At 42.1% G+C, this 22170-nt stretch overlaps 1 protein-coding gene across 1 annotated transcript in view; it reads right to left on the bottom strand.

Annotated features, from left to right (window-relative positions):
- Window positions 1–22170, bottom strand: part of slc41a2a (solute carrier family 41 member 2a) — a 46299-nt gene that overhangs the window by 13231 nt on the left and 10898 nt on the right. The window contains exons 4-5 of the mRNA XM_085166576.1: window positions 19757–19828; window positions 19457–19601 (exon numbers count right to left, since the gene is read on the bottom strand). Coding sequence (XP_085022702.1) covers window positions 19457–19601; window positions 19757–19828 — 217 coding nt within the window. The remainder of the gene's footprint in view (window positions 1–19456; window positions 19602–19756; window positions 19829–22170) is intronic.

The raw sequence follows: 22170 nt of genomic DNA, 5'->3' as shown, positions 1-22170 counted from the left end.
CTCATTCAAACTATGTTATCTTATACCCATAGTCAAGGTAGACGAATTATGTTAAACAGCTGTAGAACATAAATATATTCCTTAGTCTAAGTTGTGTGCAAAATATATAGCTTAGTTTTCCTTATATTTTTAGGTTAAAGAACATGACCATCTTCGCAGTATATTTTTGTAGTATGTTAGACAAATGTTCCAGTATATCTTTGGGGATTAAAAGAATGTGACCATCTTTGGGTTCTGTTAGACAGGTGGGCGCCACCATTTATCTGTTGTGAATGTTTTACACTGTTTTCTTGTCATGTCAGACTGCTTAAATCATTTTCTGAGAAGGTTGCGTGCGAAGGACCTTGGGGCCGGTAATAGCAAGAGCAAACAACATTCTGTGCCCCCACTCTTGTAGGGAGTAGAAAGACAGGGAGCCCGAGGTCATAACTTAGGCGCCATGACAGATAAGAGAGTGTGAATGTTTAGGTTTACGACCAGGTGGGGGCCAGTAGAAAATATAAAAAGCTGTGTAACACACCACCATTTTGAGACTTGCTGTGACCCTCTCATGCATCTCTCCCCATCCGGATGGTTTTATGCTCATTGTGTGAAAATTGTATGGAAATAAAGGATTGTTGATTGAGCATTTATACACCGAGTATTGTCCTTCCTTCAGCCCAAAGATTCAAAGAATTGGGAGATTTCAACAGTGTGAAAATGGGAGTGGGTCACAATCAGCCAGGTTTTATGCGCGAACCCATTGTGAGATCTAGCCCCACCCTATCATGTGATTTACTGAGGTCAAATAGCCCAAGACGTGAGTGGGTGTTAATATTACCAACTACAAGCCTAAACCCCCCCCCTCCACTGATAACTTGCTCTTGGCCAACACCCTTAACGACTTTTACTGCCGTTTTGACGAGCCATCAAGCAGCCTTCTCACCTCCAACGGCCCCAACAATAGAGACACTTTGGACATTCATTCCCCGACCTCTCCCCTCTCCATAGAGATTGAAAATGTGACATCATTCAGGGGTAAAACCGCAAAAGATTCTGGGAACGCGTGGCAAGCGGTACTAGCGTACGCAGGCTTTTCAATTCAAGTAACAAAGAGGCGATGGATGGCCTGGATTGCAGTCATTCAAAGACCAAATATAACGTCCCAGAACACTCCAGCTCACATGTTAGTCTGCTCCAAGCATTTCCACAAAGGTAAATGTTTTGTAGTAGTTAATACGTAATTTTTCATAACATAATTGGTGATATAGGTTACAAGCAAGTCTGGCGCTGAACAGAAATTGTCGCGCTATGCTCTTTTGTTTATTGTGCATAAATAGTGAATTGTCCTGACACAATATTGCGTTTCGCTTCTGTTATTACCCTGGTACATTGACAAAAACATATACTTTTATTCACAGGATAAAACAGTTGTTTTGTATCACTAATTGCACAGTAGGATTACAGCATACAATATTATTGTCACTGCTACATTTCTGTAATGCAAACCAGAAATTATTTCCACTACTAATTAATTACCGTTGAGCTCAAAGGTCCTATTAATAAACGGTTAACGAATGTGTATTTATGAAGACGATTTGTGAGACTGGTAAACTTATGATACGTACGATGGTCTTTCGTTTTACACGGTGCATTTCATGGTCCTGTACCCATCCGTCGGTAAACTGTACCTGGGCTTGTTGCAGTGACCTGAAGTTACTAAACTTCATGAGTGTATGCACTCACTCCAAGAATTGTATGATTATAAATGTGAGCGTGGTGAAAGTTGGGCAGCACGCTAACGTCTTTTGTCCACTCTGTGTGCTCGTAAGGGTCTAACCCTTTCACTCCTTTGATTTTTTTCCTCGTATCTTTTCTTTGACTTTTCATCAAGTCTGTCTTTGTACGGACCGGCATTGTTCTCCTTCATTTTGTACATACCTTTTTTGGGGGGCAAAGAAAAAGCAAGAAGGTATTGGAACCGGAGAATGAACGTTTTGCGGTGCTGCAAATGCTTGCATTTGATGCATTGCTTTGATTGTTTCCCACTAGTACCCGGCATGCAATGCGCAAAAGTCACGTGGTCTGTCAATCTCTATCCGGTCGTTAAGTGATGACATGATGAATCCTACTTCCGGGCCTAAAATAGTCTGCGTTTAATATGGCTTTTGTGTTGTTAACATGTTTAATGTTTTGTATTTTCTTCTGTTTAATCTCAAAAAGCTCCTAAAACAGTCAGTGATCACTGTTGACCTCCCTCGGCTTTTATTACCGTTAATCATTTATTTAAGCTCAGTTTTTAAAACCTTAGGACGTAACTACAGCCCAGCCCATGCAGCAGTATATGAATGACTAACCTCGTATTGTGGATGGATTATCTCAGTTGTTCTCCTGGCTGAAGTTTGGCCCTTTTACAGCATCCTGCCATGCGATTACATTTGTTCCTGACCACCGAGAGCACTCACGTTAACTTTTATCGAGGGAAAAAAAGTTAGCTTGTTTATATTATGCTAACATAGCTGTGTCGCTAGCGGTCACGTAGCACATCATTATATACCAGCTAGCCAAACTTCAGTAACCCTACAAACATCACTGCTGTTTAGTTTTCTGTCTTCATTTATGTTGGCAGTGATAACAGAGCTGTACGTTTTAATTTGTTTCCAAAACCCCGCAGTCAGGACGTGCTATATTGTATTTAGATAGAAGCTAGCGAGCTAACTTCCTGCTAACTTCTAACTCCGTTAAATGTCATAAATTCAGTTTTCATGGATGCCTGGATGTTAAACTCAATTGTTACACCTGGTAGAGCAGAACGCTGATCATTTTATTAAAGATGAAAGACTTTAGACAGTTTTTCAACTCTCAGTAATGCCATAGTGATCGTTTGATATATGGACCTGCAGCGGAGGTTAGGCCCAGACACGGCTAGTGACGTCAGACTTAACGACCGGATAGAGCCATCACCACCATCAAATACTTCACCTACAACACCCCCTCCACACCCCACACCAAGGAGGATTTCACACCACCTTCTCCCACTACAACCCTTCATATTCATGAAGCAGATGTGATGAAGCAGTTCAAGAGTCTGAATGCTTGAAAAAGCTCCTGGCCCAGACGGTGTGTCTCCTGCCACCCTCAGACAGTGTGCAAATGAGCTGGCCCCGGTGTTTCTGGCATTTTCAAATCCTCACTGCAGGCATGTCATGTGCCTGCCTGCTTCAAGTCCTCTACCATAATCCCTGTCCCCAAGAAACCAAGGATCACTGGACTAAATGACTACAGACCTGTAGCTCTGACATCTGTGGTCATGAAGTCATTGGAGCGCCTGGTTCTCTCCTACCTCAAGACCCTCACGGCCCCCCTCCTGGACCCCCTGCAGTTTGCATACAGAGCCAACACGTCTGTAGACGATGCTATCAACATCCTGCAGCATCTGGACTCCCCAGGAACCTACGCCAGGATCCTGTTTGTTGACTTCAGCTCCGCCTTCAACACCATCCTTCCAGACCAAGGCAAGCTTTCCCAGATGAATGTGCCTGATCCCATCTGCCGGTGGATTACTGACTTCCTGATGGACAGGAAGCAGCATGTGAGGCTGGGAAAGAATGTCTTAATGCTCAATTCCAATTGAGCATTAAGACCTGCAGTGTGAACGTAGGCTACGTTCACACTGCAGGTGTTAATGCTCAATTCCGATTTTTTGATCAAATCCGATTTTTTTGTCTGCTCGTTCACACTACAAATAAAATGTGACAGCAAACGCGCTCTAGTGTGAAGCGGCCCGCATGTGCAAAAGAAGATGTCACACACAACGCGCTCTGTTTAGACCCAGAGCAAACAGTATTGTTTGACTGATGGCCCTTAATATAAAGACTTCGGACTTCACGTTTCCCAATTTTTGCTTAAAGTTATTTTGTTATTTACATAATAATGTAAATAACCTAATAATTATCCTTATTGCTGTTTTAGAGGAGCGGTGCTTCAAAGGATAGTTGCAGATTTCTGTCAGAATCAGCAGATTATACAGTACAAATAAAATGTTCACGTTTCTCCAACGCTGTCTTCCAAACAGTTTCACTGACATCTACACTGGATGGCCAGGAAGTGTTCACGATGTCTTCTCGGGCGCTGATAATTGGCGTCTGTCTTGTGTCAGTGACGTAAAAGGCGTATTTAATGCGACATGACCATTCAAAAGCAGTCGCTTTCTAAAACATCGGATATGTATCGGATTCAGTACCACATACGAAAGTGACCCAGATCGGATTTGAAAATATCGGATTTGTGCCGTTCACACTGTCATACCATGATCGGATATGGGTTGCATAGGGTCAAATAAATCGGATTTGATGCGCTTTCGCCTGCAGTGTGAACATAGCCTAAGACACCAAGATGGGGCGGTGATCCGAACCAGATCAGAGAGATATGGAAGAGAGAGATGATGAATAGACTTAAATGTGTACAAGAGTATTTTGAAATTGATACGGTATTTGACCAGGAGCCAATGAAGGGGTCCTGGTGATAATACGGGAAGTGAATTACAATAATCAATCCCAGAAGTAACAAGGCTATGGACAAGAATGGCAGTGGCATGTGGGGTGAGAAAAGGACGGAGACAATTAATGTTGCGCAATTGAAAATATGCAGACCGAGTGACATTATTAATATGTGAATTGAAAGATAAAGTACTGTCGAGGATGACACCCAAGCTTTTCACAGAGGAAGAGATGAAGATCGGCGAGTTATTGATAGTAACAGAGAAACTGTTGGTTCTGGATAATGTTGATTTAGTGCCGACCAAGAGAAGCTCGGATTTATTACTATTGAGTTTGAGAAAATTAGAAGAGAACCATGAATTTAGTTTGGCTAAACAAAGGGTGAGGGAGGATGGGGGAAGAGCAGAATCAGGTTTAGCGGACAGATAAAGCTGGGTGTCATCGGCATAACAGTGAAACTGAATATTGTATTTACAAAAAATGTGTCCGAGCGGTAGAAGGTAGATAATGAAAAGAAGGGGCCCCAGGACAGATCCCTGGGGCACGCCAGTGGTCAGAGGAAAGGGCTGAGAAGTAAAGGATTTGAGTTGAATAAACTGAGTGCGATCAGACAGGTACGATTTAAACCAGGCTAGTGGGGTATGGGGGAGACCGATGGAGGCTAGCCTACTGAGAAGAATGGAGTGAGAAATAGTGTCGAAAGCAGCGCTCAGATTGAGGAGAATAAGGATGGAAAGTAAACCGGAGTCAGCTGCTATAAGAAGATCATTGGTTATTTTTATAAGTGCTGTTTCAGTGCTATGGGAGGGACGAAAACCAGAGTGGAATTGTTTATACAGATTTGTCCGAAAGTCTCCTTATATTTCAATCGCATCGCTATGAGTGCAATGTTAATTTCTGCCGATAAGTACCACTTTGTTCTTACTGTTTGCTGCGGTGATGACGTCACATGCTTTTACGACGGTCCTGCCGTATCACGAGTCGGAGGAGCACTAGGCATGTTTTTCTCCATGAGTGCGGGGGAATAGCGATCTCCAGCCGTGTGCGTTCCTGTGCAAATAACCACACGTCTGTCCATCCCTCCCACATTCGTTAAGTATGCCTACTGCTGTACTGTTGAGCTGCTGTTAACTTCCATTAAAGTATATCCGGACATCACTCTCTGTGCCCCACTCTCTGACCGGAGTTTAAGTCCTGAGGGAGCTATCATCCCAGCATCCCAGAGATAAGTCTCTAACAAGATTATTAGTTAAATGTGAGTGGAGTTGTGTGGCAACTATTTTTTCAAGAATTTTTGAAAAGATGGTAGATTGCTGTTTTGTTTTGTTTTTTACAGCAAAAAAACCCCTAAACTTCCGAGCAAACACCGAGTACGCTGCCATGGAATGGGAAATTCACAGAGAAACTCCTCCTGCTACACAGGTAAAAATAGAGCAACAGGACCGCTGAGTCTTTGATTTTATTTATTTTCTGCTGTGTTTCACTTGCATTTATTTGAAAGAGTGAGTATAAACACAAAAACCTATTTTATTTCATGTGCTGGAATGTGCAGAAAATAGGTTTAAATGTTAAACTAATTTCTTCAAGTCAGAGAATGTTGCATATAATTAAATTTTCCATAGTCTTTTTAAGGTAATATTATTAAAGAAGATGCTTAGATGTCTGCTTTTTAAATTAAAAACAAAACAGATTAGCTCATGGTTTATATTTGTGGATACACAGGGACAAATTGCGGGCTTTTTCCAAATGCAGGAATTCAACTGTTTTGCAGCACAATGTTGAATCAAAGACTGAGTTTAGTGTTTGGTGTCTATGTCAGGGTGGAGAAATACATGCTCTCTGCTTAGTGAATATCCAAACTTATATATTAGCTAGGTAGGTGATAGTGTTCTGTTTATGTTTCTTTGGCATTTGCTAATAGCCATAGAATTGGAGCAGAGCTTTGGAGGAACTGTATCACTTGAACCAACTGTTGCACAAACATAAGAAAATGCGATACAATAACGGACACAGCAGGTTACAACAGCCTCGATTAAACAGCTTGGAAATTCATGGAAAGACCTGCTGCAGCCCAGTGGTAATCCAGATTTGGATAAAACAGACAGCGCAGCAGGACAGCGGCGATAGAGCGAGACTGGAGACTGTTTTATTGAACATCTCCACAGCAACAAAGCACAGTAGTCCATTAAACCTGTTTTATCAAAAAAAGTCCATTAGAGCCACAGAGACCCGAGACGATGCCATAAGTGCATTCGACCTTTGAGAAATACCATTTGTTGTGTGGATGAAAGTGGCATGTGTGTAAAGAAAATGCGTGTGTCCAGACTGTCCCTGCACAGGCGTTTTCAACAGCGAGCAAAACTGGAGACACGCTGCATCACAACACAAGAGGCACAAAGAACCACACATCTTCAGCAACAAAATATCCTGTCTTGAGGTGTTTCAGTGTCAAGGCTGCTTATGTGAAGAGTTCATAGCTGAACTATTGACTATTCACATCCAATTTACTACAGTTGCTGTAGGGAGCAGAAGTGCTGTTGGCTCTAATTTGGCTAAACTGCTCGACTTGACTGAGAGTAGATCCCCTTCTTATAGTGAACAACTCTGGATGTTATTTTTAACATTGTTGTGATTGCAGGTGTCACAACAGCACAGTGACAACAACTTGAATTTCAGTAGAGCTCATGCACTGGTTACTTATGGTATGACATGTTCTGCACATCCACAGACACACAAAAAGGGAAACAAAGACAAAAATCATCTAGACAAGAGTGTGAAAACCACAAAGCTGCAAAAGTGCAAAAGTCTGTGCAGCCCAATCTGATTACTTTTTTCAAGTAACGAGTAAAGTAAGGGATTACTATTGCAAAAACGGTAATTAGATTACCGTTACTTTCCCGTAGGAACGCTGCGTTACTGCGTTACTAAAACAGTGATTTTTTTGCAAGAATGTCTCATGACAGTGAAGTAAGCGAGTGCAACGTTTGTGACAACAGCTGTGTGCAGATCAACAATGGATCATATATCGAGTGCGGAGAGAGTATGAGCGTGCAGCGTTTAAAGCGTGGAAGTACTGACCTTACTTTGAGTTTGATTCTATAAAAAGTGACAAAAACATTAGTGTCCGTTGTGCGTGGGAAGAAAACTTCTTTTTACAGCGAAAAAAAAACCCTAAACAAGCACCGAGTAGCTACGACGTAATGGGAAATTCACAGAGAAACTCGCGGATTCTTCCACTGACCGCTGCGGCACACCTGCACCAGGGTAACCCTCCGCCTAACCCCACTCCTGCTTTACAGGTGAAAATAGAGCAACAGGACCGCTAGTCTTTGATTTTATTTATTTTCTGCTGTGTTTTACTTGCATCTATTTGAAAGACTGAGTGTAAACACAAAAAATATTTTCTTTTATGTGCTGGAATGTGCAGAAAATGGGTTTAAATGTTAAACTAATTTCTTCAAGTCAGAGAATGTTGCATATAATTAAATTTTTGCTTGATGCATAAAGTTAAAAGATTAAAACGAATAAAACAAATTTTAAAAAGAGACTTTTCCATTTCATTACACTTTATATGATCGATTATGCAGAAAAAGTAGAATTGGGCTGAAAGATCTATCACTTTATTATGTATTCAGGTTGTAAATCATGTAACTAAGTAACTAAGTAACTAATTACTTTTGAAAATAAGTAATCAGTAAAGTAACTAGATTACTTTTGGGGGGAAGTAATCAGTAGTTAGTTACTGACAAGTAACTTGACCAACACTGTTAGTCTCTACCATTGAAAAAATAGGTCAGACCAAACAATACGATTCTAAACAAAGAAGAGGAATAAAATTATGCATGAAATTGACTCATTTACTCAGCTAAATGGTTTGAAAAGTAAAACACAGCATACAATACAACTCAAAAGGCTGCTTTTAAGAAAATAAACAATGCGATACAAAATGAAAAGCCCTTCATTTGGTTATACCCAGTGATGCAATCAATGACCTCATGACCCTATATAAACAGGAAGTACTGGGGCGGCCCTTCCCACACACCTGGGCTGTATCCCAATTCAGGGTCTGCAGCCTTAAAGGCCGCATTTTAAGGCCGATTACGTCACAGCGGCGCGACGAAGGCTGTCCTGATTCGAAGGCTGCTCGAAATGCGGCCCTCAAATGCGTCCTTCATTTCCCTGAATTTTAAGGACGTGGCGGTGTAGACTTCGTGACCCAACATATCCCAGAATGCATAGCGCAGCGGTGGGTGTGAATAATTTTGCCGGAAAAAAAACGGCGGATGAGGGGCGCCCAAAGTGTAAACTTTAAGTAAGTACTGAATATTATGTCACTTATTTATGTGTAAATGTTTAATAACAAAGATCATTAAAACATTACTGTTGGCCACATGTCGGCAAAGTTATGTGACATTAGTGACTTTGTACTAACTTGGTTTTAAAGCCTTTACTTTAAAATATACGCCGTTCAATAGCTGACCTTAATCTTACAGAGAATGATCAAAGCTCATGTAGAAACAAACAAACAAATGAACAAATGATTTTCTCCTTCATTTCTGTTAAACAAAGCTTTATGATACATTTCTAGCTGTAAGTATCATGGTTGCTAGGCAACCTGGGCAGCGCAACGGAGGCTAGACCATCCCATTTCACAAGCCTCGCACTTCCGGCCTTAGCGGTCTTTAAGTACGCGGCCCTTGAGGATCGTTGAGACTGCGTACTTTAAGGCTGCAGACCCTGAATTGGGATACAGCCCTGGTTTAGATATAGGACCTGAATAAATGAACAAACATGGTAAGTGTAACCAAAGCAACATAAAGAAACATAATTTACCAGACATTTGCCTTTGAACAGAAGAAAATTCAAATGACCTGATGGTTAACAGTATTTGCTTTAAAAAAAACATATGCATGAATGTAATGGATGTAACTACTATTATGGTTGACTGTAAAATAACAAAGAATAAATTCTCAATATTGTTAAGGGACAAGTGGTAAATGAGTTCATGCCTAACCACTTCGTCACAGAGAGGTCAAGGACAGTGTAGTCCGAAGTATTATTTACCTTGCAGCAGTGAAGCCACAAATGCAGTAGAAAGACAACGGGTGAAGTGTCTTGCCAGAGGCGGAAGTGACAGTCAAGGTAAGCGACTAATGTTGTAACTGACGTCAGACGCCGGAGATTTTGGCGGAAAATTAAAGCAAATGGTAGTTTAGATTTGAACAAATTTCTTTAAGCTTCAGTATTACCAAATACACTTATCAATTGTCTCATAACTAACAATATTTGTCTAAATTATCTCCAACACCCTGGAGAACAACGGGGAGAGTTTAGACGCTCTCCAAGATTATATTGATCAGTGCTTTCAGGATCTCGTGATGAAGAAGGCCCAGAGTACAGCTTCCCCGGCCAAATCTGAGACGCCGTCGTCGAAAAGACAACGCCCGGCAGATTCCCCCGGCACAACATCGCCAGCTGGCAAAGATATTGCCGACATACTGGAGTCAATCGACAAGCGATTGTCCAGTTTCGACGCAAGGCTGTCCCTGGTGGAGATTCTTCACCGGGAATTTAAATGCTTGCGAGAATCCCTGGAGTTCAGCCAGCAGCAAGTGGAAACGCTCGCTGCTGAAAATGCCACGCTAAGGGAGTCGGTGAAATCTCTCACAGAAAATGTTACTCAGCTAAATAGAGAAAATAAAAAAATAAAAGAAACGGTTATTGATCTACAAGCTCGTAGCATGCGTGATAATCTAGTATTTTCTGGTATTCCAGAAGCCGCTGGAGAGGACGCGGAGACCACGGTAAAAAGCTTCATCAAAACCCACCTGAAGCTGCCGGAGGACATGGTGAAGAACATCGTCTTCGATAGGGTGCATCGCCTCGGCCCCATTCGGGCTACGGCCGGGAGACCACGTCCTATCGTGGCCAAATTCGGCCACTTCAAACAAAAACAACATGTGAAAAGCCGCGGCAGGGAATTAAAAGGAACGGACTTCAGCGTGAACGATCAGTTCCCCAAAGAGATCCTGGAACGACGCAGGGTCCTCTTCCCACTTCGACGCGGCTTCATCCAGAAAGGCTCCCGCGCTGTCATCGCTGTGGACCGGCTGTACGTGGACGGACAGCTCCACCGCGACCCCAACATCACTCCGTGGCTGTATTAACTTCAGACCAGATAAGAATCCGCTACACCCTTTCCCTATCCACTCACACTAACTTGGATTAACATTTGTTTAACTTACCGGTATCAAATCGCATCTTAAGTGTGATTTCATAGCAGTATTAACACCGTCACTCTCCGTCAGTGATTTAATTGGAATGTTTACGTTTTCTTTTCTCTCTTCTCGTTTTTTTTTTTTTTTCCTCTCTTTTCCCCCTCTTGTTTTTATGCTGCTCACCCTCGTCCTTGGTTTCTTTCTTTATTTCTTTCACTGCTTCGATCACCTGCTTCCACACTCTTCCACAAACAACATCATTTATTTCGACACTTACTCACTGCACGATCACGCACAGTCATGCGCTCAACGGCAGCACATTTACATCAGTCAGACAGCGCACACAGACCTACAGGATACACACACTTAAGCCAAGCATACTCATATTAGTAAATATGCAAACACATAGTCAGACTCGGGGAGCATCTCGCCACACATTTTTTCTCTCTCTCCCTCTCCTTATTTATGAACAAGTGATATATTCTCTCCACCTGTCTAAGCGACACACACAGAGTACACCCCTAGTTATGCACAGACATCTATGGGTGCACTAAGATTCGTTACATGGAATGTAAATGGAGCTGGCTCCAGAGAAAAGAGGTTAAAAATATTTAACCAACTCAAAAAACTACAGGCAGATGTTGTCCTTTTACAAGAGACCCACAGACCTCTTAGAGGTTCGAATGAACTTAAAACACCTGAGTTTCCTGATGTGTTCTCAGCCTGTTATAATTCTAGACAAAGGGGAGTAGCAATTTTAATTCATAAAAAAATTAATTTCACAGTACTCGATACAGTTATAGATCCAGAGGGCAGATTCTTAATCATTAAACTATCTATACTTGATAAAAATCTATGTATTGTAAGTGTATATGGTCCAAATGTTGATGATCCCTCATTCTTTCACGGTTTTTTCAGTGCACTCTCTGAACACTTAGATGGCACACTTGTGCTTGGAGGCGACCTCAACCTTGGACTGAATGAAGAAATGGATAGGCTCAATACAGCAGGAACTCAGCGTAATTGGCAGTCCACAAATATAATCAAACAGTATATGAGCGACTTTGGTCTTTGCGATGCATGGCGCTCCCTTCACCCCACCAGTAAGGAATATACTTTTTTCTCACATGTTTATCACTCCTACTCTCGTCTGGATTATTTTTTGGTCAGCAGCTCACTGCTGAGCGACATTTCAGACATTGAGATTCATCCTATAGCTGTCAGCGATCATGCTCCTGTATCTCTAACACTAATGCACAAGAATAATACTATGCCAAGTAAAAACTGGAGATTTAATACATCACTGCTTAATGATGAAGACTTTATTAAATATTTTAAAAAAGAGTGGACTTCATATTTAGACTTTAATGACACTCCCGGAACATCAGCTTCTGTTTTATGGGAAGCAGGGAAAGCTGTGATGAGAGGTAAAATAATTTCTTTCTCATCACATAAAAAGAAAAAAGAAAACAAAAATATTCAGGAATTAGAAAAAAACATCAAATCACTAGAAGAAGCCTACGCGTCCCACCAAGATCAGGAAACATTGAACAAAATACGCAAAACAAAACTAGAATTAAATGAGATAATTGATAGAAAAACAAAATTCTTAGTACAAAGACTACGCTTACAAAATTATGAACATAGTAATAAATCCGGTAAATTTCTAGCAAACCAGTTAAAAATAAATAAAGAAAAAACAACTATATGTGCTGTTCAAGATTCATCTGGGAACACAATATATGAACCGAAACAAATAAACAACATTTTCAGGGATTTCTATAAAACGTTGTATTCACCACAAATAAACCCATCTAAAAAGGAAATTGATCAATTTTTAGACAACATAACTCTCCCAAAATTATTAGAATCTCAAGCAATGGCACTGGATTCGCCACTGACATCAGGTGAACTCCAGGAAGCCCTGATAAATATGTCCAATAATAAGGCTCCAGGTCCAGACGGCTTTCCTGCAGAATTCTACAAAGAATTCTGGACGATTCTAGCACCAGTTTTTTACAGAACGTTGTTAGAAATCAAAGAAAAGGGCAGACTTCCATCAAATATGAATTCTGCAAACATTAATCTCCTGCTAAAACCAGGCAAAGACCCTGTATATCCCTCAAGCTATCGTCCAATATCCCTTATTAATGTAGACCTCAAAATAATCTGCAAAGCTCTCTCGAAGAGACTAGAGAAAATAACCCCCCTCTTAATTCATCCTGACCAAACTGGTTTCATAAAAGGTAGGCACTCATCAACAAATACACGTAGATTACTTAATTTGATAGACTACTCATACAGTAAAAACCTTGAAACTACAATATTTTCCTTAGATGCAGAAAAAGCGTTTGACAGAGTTAACTGGAAATTTCTATTTGCAACTTTACACAAATTTGGTTTTGGATCTTCTTTCATCAACTGGTTAAAAATATTATATAATTCCCCAACAGCTTGTGTCAGAACAAATGACCAGACATCCTCCAGCTTATGTCTCCTGAGGGGCACCAGGCAGGGATGCCCACTCTCCCCTTCACTGTTTGCAATTTTTATCGAACCACTAGCAGCAGCAATTAGACAGAATTCAGCAATTAAGGGCATAAAATGCAAGAACGTAGAACATAAAATCAGCCTTTATGCTGATGATGTGTTACTCTTTCTCCAAAATTCACAAACCAATATCACTGGGGTGATTGAATTGATAAACTCTTTTGCAAGAATATCAGATTACTCAATTAACTGGTCAAAATCTACAGTCCTTCCTATTAATTGCTGCTTCCATAATTCCTCTTCTACTCCACTGCAATCGGGAAATATAAAATATTTAGGTATTAATATTTCTCCCAAGCTTGCAGATCTAACTAAATTAAACCATACCCCACTTTTAAAGAAAGTAGAAGGTGATCTGGCTAGATGGAAATGTCTACCCATATCACTCATGGGAAGGGTTGCTGCTATAAAAATGATGGTATTACCAAAAATAAATTATTTATTCTCAATGATCCCAACTAAACCGCCGCAAGATTGGTTCAGATCTCTAGATTCATATATGTCCAAATTCCTTTGGAAAAATAAGCCCCCACGTATAAGCTTAAAAACACTACAAAAGACCAAGGATAAAGGAGGATTAGAACTACCTAACTTTCAGCACTACTTCTTAGCCAACAGGCTTCAGTTTATCTCAGGATGGCTAAAACATACCCTCTTAGATGAACCTTGGCTAGATGTAGAACAAGCACTTTGCAATAATCTAGAGATTTCAGATCTACCATTTATCAGCTCAAACATCCAACGACATGAATGCTTCAAAAGCATCAACATCAGCTCTTCTCTGACAGCATGGTGGGAGTTTCTGAAGTTGACAGAGTCTTCATTAATCCCATGCAAACGTACACCTATCTGGAACAACCCTGACATATTACAAAACAATAATATGATAAACTTTTCAGATTGGAATGGTAAAGGAATCAAATATGTAGAACATATACTAGAAGGAACAGAATTTATTTCATTTGACAGACTAGTTACACAATATGGGATCAACAAGAAAAGATTTTTAGAATATCAACAAATTAAATCCATAATAAAAAAGAAATTTAAACTGGGTCAAGTTGAACTACAAACACCACCAAGTGTGGTTCAATTTTTTACTCTTAAAACCCCCAAATTACTATCCAAAATATACAGAATGCTTTCTAAAACAGATGAATCAATATCACTTCCTATTGCAAAATGGGAAGCGGATTTATCAGTTAACTTAGACCAAAACTTCTGGTCTCAGATTTGCTTAAAAACCTTTCATCTAATCAGAAATCCCAGTCTTCAATTAATTCAATACAAAATACTACATAGAGTGCACTATACAGGTCATCGGATGTTCAAGATGGGCTTTGCATCTACCAACAACTGCTCACACTGCCAAACCAATTCACCGGACAATTATATCCACGCTCTTTGGTTCTGTCCACCAGTTCAGAAGTTTTGGCGCGAGATATGTGAAGACTTATCAAAGTGTCTGAAATGTAACATTCCAACTTCCCCCTTAGTGTGTTTGTTGGGCAGCTTAGATAATGTCACTTCAGAAAAGAATATAGCCCATATGGTTTTCACTGCTCTATGCATAGCCAAGAAAACAGTCCTCATGAACTGGAAAAATAAAAACAATCTTAATTCTAACCAATATAGAAATTATCTATTAGATTACATTAGTCTTGATACAGCCTCTGCCACCACATCAGATCAATCGCTCTGGGCTCCTCTGATCAGCTCCATCACCTAGTGGGGGTGGGGGGTCATATTTTGGTCTCGCCTTCACTGTTGTGATTGGTGTGGGGGTAGGGTCAGGCTTGGGGCGTCGGGGGGTTCCCCGGGAGCATCTTCCTTGGGGGGCTCAACCCGGGGTAGCGGTCATGGCCAATTAGGGGCTCTGTTGGCTCTTAGGTGACGGCTTCCTCGTGGCTACGTGCAGCGGGGCTAGGGGAGGGTCTGTGCTGACGGACGGGGGTTACTGACCTGGTAGCCTGGCTGCCCCTGGGTGGGTCCGGGACGGGCGTGAGGTTCTGGGGGCGCTCCGGCTCTGGCCTGGGGCCCTGGCCGGGCCTCGGGGGCCTGGGTCCTGGTTGGTGTGTTGCCGGGGTTGTGGGCCGGTGGATATATGGGGGCCCGCCACTGGCGCAGGGTGCCGCCGGTGCGCCGAGCCAGCTGGGGGGCTCTTCAACTGGTGGGGGGGGGGGTTGTCACATCTTGCAGGGGCTTTCCTCTCTCAGGAACTCTCTCTGCAAGAGGGGGAGATACAGGAGAGGTGGAGGAAGATCTCAGCCTGGGCGTCTATTGTCTTATGTAGTCTGGAAGATGAGTGGATGATGGGGTGGGTGCAGTTTTCTCTGTTGTGGGGTTGAGTGGACTGCCCCGGGCTCTGTGGGGCCGGGCGGCGCCGCTGCGCTGGGCCCCGGTTCGGATGGGCCTGGGCCCCCCTTCCCTGGTGGGTCGCGGAGTATGGGGGTGCCTACTGGGGTCAGCGGGGGAGCTGGCCCCAGGGAGGGGTCACTTGCTCCTCCCTTCCTTCCCTCCCCATCTCCAGCTGCCTCCCTCTTCCCGCTCCACCACAACCACCCACACATGCAGGGCCTTGGAGTGGGGGTGTGTCGCCAGGGTGCAGAGGAGGTAACCCCCCCCCCTCTGTCCCCTTCTGGCTGCCTCTGCCTCAATTTTATCCCGCAACTTAGACATTCACATTACTCACATTCTCATTACACATAAATATAGGATCTTGGGGGTGGGCACGCTACACGGAATCCCAATTACCATCAGGGTGTACACCTCACCCCCGGCGTCGTTGCCCACCTCTCAATTTTAAATACACGTAGACATTGAGGGCTAGCAGGAGGGACTATGCGCTTACCTGCTGCTCTCTGGCAGGTAGCTCCATGCCCTCCTGGGTTTTAAACGCACCTTAGAACACACATACATCAACACTACAATGAGCGGGTGGAGGGAGGTTAGGAGTCTTCTCTCACCCTCGTTCTCTGCTTTCTGCTGGAGCAGGGGGGCTAGGAGGAGGAGTTGGCCGTCCGACTGGGGTCCGGAGTGTGGGGCCTCCCTGCTGCTGCGGAGTCGGGGCGGTCTGCTTCTCCCCACTGCAGGGAAAAGGGTAACACAACCTGGGTCTGGGTGCAGTTCCCCCCTCCAGGGGCAAGGGTACCTAGACCCGGTTCGTAGAGTACGCTTGGGGAGTGTGATTGTGTGTACAGCGTCTCTTTATGTCTGTCTCCACGTTGGTTGAGTGTGGAGTAAGTGCATATGAGAGCATGAGGGTGGGAATGGATGTTTGTATCTGTGTGTGCCTGTATGTCTGTGTCTGTATGTCAGGTTGGGTATCAGATGCCACCTCTCTGAGGACAGCTCAGGCCCTCCAAGGTTTGGAGGCCTATCTCCCCCCACCACTTCCCCTGCCGGGGGCGGACTCCCTCAGACGTCGGTGCGTTGGTGGTTCTTTGTGTCCGGGGGTGGGCGTCCGGGTACACACCGGCTCACTCCTTGGCGGCTGCTTATCGGGGCCTGGAGCCTGGGGCTCGCTTGGGCCACTTCGGAGGTGGGGTGCCCCCGGCCTCTCGGCCTGGGGCTCGGTCACTCAGGCACAGCTGGCTGCCGGCGGAGCTCACGGGCACGTCACTGCAGCCCCCCCTGGCTTCTGCTCCGTGGCTGCTGGGTGACCCCTCATCTGGGACTCTCCTCAGCTCTTTCTGGGACAGTGGCGCGGCTGCCCCTCTGTTGGTCTTCCTTGGTCTCTTGTGTTCTGGGGGCCTCTGGATGTCTGGGGTTTTGATCTCCTCCATACCTGCTTCATGCCCTGGAGGACGGGGCAGTGGCCCCCCACACCCTCTAGCAGATCATTACATGAGGGAACCTTTTAAGAAAACAAGCGCGTCCATGCTCACAGGTGTACACACGGGTGATCACACACACAAACTACACCCTTTTTGGCTCCTACCTCAATGCACACTGTGCTGTCGATCTTACGTGCTGCACAATAATGTTTAATATTTAGTATTTACTGTCATATTCCCATATATCATTGTGATGTGGTTTATTGTATTACTCTCGTTTTCTTCTGCTTGTTTTCTTTTTTCTTTCTCAACAGGTGATCCAGGTGATCGATATATGTATTTTTTTTTTTTTTTTTTTTTCTTCTGCTTATTCTGTTGGTTTTTGTTTTTTGCCCTTCTCCCCCGTCCCTCTTCTCAACTGTTTTTCTTCCCCTCTTTCTTTCTCCCTTTTCTTTCCCCCAGTCAAGTCTGTCCCGTATTCAGCAAGTGAAAATAAAATAAAGAATAAAAGGTGAATCAAATGGACCATTACGGCAAAGCTGGGATGGTCAATTTGGTAAAGAAAATCCGTTGGGCATCTTTCTTCGCCTTTAGACAATAATTCTGATGGCAAAAGAACCAAACGGGACAGGCAAAAAAAAAAAAAAAAAAAAAAAAAAAAAAAAAAAAAAGAAAATAGAGCAACAGGACCGCTAGTCTTTGATTTTATTTATTTTCTGCTGTGTTTTACTTGCATCTATTTGAAAGACTGAGTGTAAACACAAAAAATATTTTCTTTTATGTGCTGGAATGTGCAGAAAATGGGTTTAAATGTTAAACTAATTTCTTCAAGTCAGAGAATGTTGCATATAATTAAATTTTTGCTTGATGCATAAAGTTAAAAGATTAAAACGAATAAAACAAATTTTAAAAAGAGACTTTTCCATTTCATTACACTTTATATGATCGATTATGCAGAAAAAGTAGAATTGGGCTGAAAGATCTATCACTTTATTATGTATTCAGGTTGTAAATCATGTAACTAAGTAACTAAGTAACTAATTACTTTTGAAAATAAGTAATCAGTAAAGTAACTAGATTACTTTTGGGGGGAAGTAATCAGTAGTTAGTTACTGACAAGTAACTTGACCAACACTGTTAGTCTCTACCATTGAAAAAATAGGTCAGACCAAACAATACGATTCTAAACAAAGAAGAGGAATAAAATTATGCATGAAATTGACTCATTTACTCAGCTAAATGGTTTGAAAAGTAAAACACAGCATACAATACAACTCAAAAGGCTGCTTTTAAGAAAATAAACAATGCGATACAAAATGAAAAGCCCTTCATTTGGTTATACCCAGTGATGCAATCAATGACCTCATGACCCTATATAAACAGGAAGTACTGGGGCGGCCCTTCCCACACACCTGGGCTGTATCCCAATTCAGGGTCTGCAGCCTTAAAGGCCGCATTTTAAGGCCGATTACGTCACAGCGGCGCGACGAAGGCTGTCCTGATTCGAAGGCTGCTCGAAATGCGGCCCTCAAATGCGTCCTTCATTTCCCTGAATTTTAAGGACGTGGCGGTGTAGACTTCGTGACCCAACATATCCCAGAATGCATAGCGCAGCGGTGGGTGTGAATAATTTTGCCGGAAAAAAAACGGCGGATGAGGGGCGCCCAAAGTGTAAACTTTAAGTAAGTACTGAATATTATGTCACTTATTTATGTGTAAATGTTTAATAACAAAGATCATTAAAACATTACTGTTGGCCACATGTCGGCAAAGTTATGTGACATTAGTGACTTTGTACTAACTTGGTTTTAAAGCCTTTACTTTAAAATATACGCCGTTCAATAGCTGACCTTAATCTTACAGAGAATGATCAAAGCTCATGTAGAAACAAACAAACAAATGAACAAATGATTTTCTCCTTCATTTCTGTTAAACAAAGCTTTATGATACATTTCTAGCTGTAAGTATCATGGTTGCTAGGCAACCTGGGCAGCGCAACGGAGGCTAGACCATCCCATTTCACAAGCCTCGCACTTCCGGCCTTAGCGGTCTTTAAGTACGCGGCCCTTGAGGATCGTTGAGACTGCGTACTTTAAGGCTGCAGACCCTGAATTGGGATACAGCCCTGGTTTAGATATAGGACCTGAATAAATGAACAAACATGGTAAGTGTAACCAAAGCAACATAAAGAAACATAATTTACCAGACATTTGCCTTTGAACAGAAGAAAATTCAAATGACCTGATGGTTAACAGTATTTGCTTTAAAAAAAACATATGCATGAATGTAATGGATGTAACTACTATTATGGTTGACTGTAAAATAACAAAGAATAAATTCTCAATATTGTTAAGGGACAAGTGGTAAATGAGTTCATGCCTAACCACTTCGTCACAGAGAGGTCAAGGACAGTGTAGTCCGAAGTATTATTTACCTTGCAGCAGTGAAGCCACAAATGCAGTAGAAACACTGGTTGAGCATAGGAGCATTATATGATTAAAGGGCATCTGTCCTTCTGCCATCCAGCCCAACAGAGATGCCATTAGGGAAGCCAGCAGGCCCAGCACTGTAGCTTGTAGCTTGTTAAATGAAAAGAATAGAGAGAAAATATCATTCCTGGCAGACATAATGTCATACTGCACAGATAAGCAGATATATGGAATATTGAAATTTATCCATATATTTTGTCACACAGTTTTTTATTTCCTTGTCATTTTGAATGAAAATGATGTACCTGCTTGAGTGCCAGGTTTCCAGCAATCAGCATCCACTTTTCTCTGGGAGAGTCCATTTTTCCTGCATTCACCTGACAACATCAGACATTTTATCTCCTTAAAAAATGTGCTTCTACAATTTAATTACATGACAAACCCATTTAGCTGATGGAGATACTATCCATCTATCTTCTCTCGTTTATCCAATTCAGGGTTGCAGGAGGTCTGAAACCTATCCCATCTATCACAGGACAAAGGGTAGGGTACAGCATGGACAAACTTGTATACACTGAACATATATACTATATAATCATATATACGAGCCCGTTCTCACTCCCGAGGCGTAACATGCCGACGTTTTGTCACGTCCCGCGGCGTTCCTGAGGAACGCAAAAGGAGACCTTCGGCGTTCTTATGGTACGCGGCGGGTTATGGCCGAAATCCAGTGCAATGACACTCCCTCGGTAATAGACGTTCCAGCCCTGTATTCCAGCCCTAAACCTAACCTTATCCCTAGCCCTAACCATAACCTTTTTCCTGAGGTTAACCAGGACTTTAATGATGTTAAATAGCGTGTTTCTAAGCGATTTGAAGAAAAAGAGCGAACATGTGTAGATTGAGTCCATATGGTTCTCATATTTCCTCATTTTTCCGAGGTCGTCATTTAGGAACGTGGTGGGTAGCCGAAAACGTAATATGTTGACGATTTGTCACCTAGCGTAAAATGTTACGCTTTGGGAGTGAGAACGTGTTGTATATACTGACATACACTATATACCTACACTAGCGTTTTTATATATTGGATTCACCATGTGTCAAGAGATGTTGTCAATGGAAAATTGTACTTAGTAGTCAGTATAATCTTTTAATGATATAAGTTTGAATATGGTAGAATACTGCATGTAATCATTTGTGTTTAGAAGTATGTAGTTGGTCTCATCCTAGGAAGTCTGTAACATTCCAGGGTGTTCTGGCTTTCACCCCCACATCCTAGGAGCATGGGAAAAGGTCGTACCTTGTTTTATTGTTTTACGGTAGGATTAACGTAGTTATATCTGTTTCCAGTCTAAGTGGTTTTGGTTTGATGGTGAGGTTTAGGGGAAGTCATTTATGGGGTCACACTCTGACCACACACACACCACACAAGCACCCACTGAAGTGTATAAATAAAGGACCGGGGCAAGTCCTCAGGGCCAATCTCTTGGGGTGTGAGTTCTGAGAGATGCCCTTGCTAGCAAGAAATTCTGTGTGTTTCTCCTCTCTGATTCTCTACTGAAGAAGTGTTTTAGAATATATCTCTTAACAGATGTATTCTAAAGACACTTCTTCAGCTGAGAGTCAGCGAGTGGAGACACACAGTTTTACTTGCAGCACGAGAGTGAGGGCTCCGGGACTCGCACTCTGCCACTGCCCTGGTCTTTATTTATATACAACAGTAGGTGCGTTTGTTTATTACATTGGAATGTGGATGTGTATATGTGTGTGTGTGCCAGGAGAGGCTCCTCTATTAAAATGATTGAATTAAAGTGAATTAAAACAACAGTCTGAGTCATAAAGAGGTCATCATGCAGTATTCTATCATATGCAAACTTATATTATTAAAAGATTATAGTGACTACTAAGTACAATTTTCTATTGACACCATGTTAAGCATTTAACAGCATAATTAAGATTAATTTGTAACTTGTGATTGTGTTATGACCTGTGGTGACATGCCAAGACAAAGGGTTAATCGAAGTTGGCCCTGCTGAAGATGCACCTCTGACAGCCTACACTGTCCAAAGTTGTCAAAAACCTGTCATTAATAAAATTTATAGCTTACTTTTGGCAGCAAAACTGACAAAACTGTCAGGCAGATTAATCGTTTCTACTGTGAAGCCGTCCTTGCACCTGTTGTTTCTAAATTTCTCACTCACTTTGGCCATAAAACTGTCAAAGGACTGATTAAAATGATGGATGAAAAGGTCTGGGAAGGGGTGCCAGGATGTTATATAAGACAAGTGCTGAAGATCAAAAAGAGAACAAAAATGTGTAAAATCAACATATTAACTGGAGTTAATATGTTAAAGTATCGACGTTTGTAAAGTTGGGAAAATACCTATCGTTTTAATTTAAAACTAAATAAGTAAAAAGACAAGGAATGGAAAGTTACCCAGCAGCAGGATGATGGTTTGTGGACTCCTATAAAAGAAGCTTTTTCCATCAGTTATCTGCTGTTTGTGCTTAAAGGCTCTACACCCCATGGGTTTGATTTGCTGCTTCGCTATGTGTTGTGATGTACTGTTCAATTCAATTCAATTTTCAATTCAATTTTATTTATATAGCGCCAAATCACAACAAATGTCGCCTCAAGGCGCTTCATAGATACAGAGAAAAGCCCAACAATCATATGACCCCCTATGAGCAAGCACTTTGGCGACAGTGGGAAGGAAAA

Source organism: Neolamprologus multifasciatus, chromosome 7 (genome assembly GCF_963576455.1).
Source record: "Neolamprologus multifasciatus chromosome 7, fNeoMul1.2, whole genome shotgun sequence".
NCBI lineage: Eukaryota > Metazoa > Chordata > Actinopteri > Cichliformes > Cichlidae > Neolamprologus > Neolamprologus multifasciatus.
Note: the sequence above shows the minus strand (reverse complement) of the source record. Positions and strands in the feature narration are given on the sequence as shown.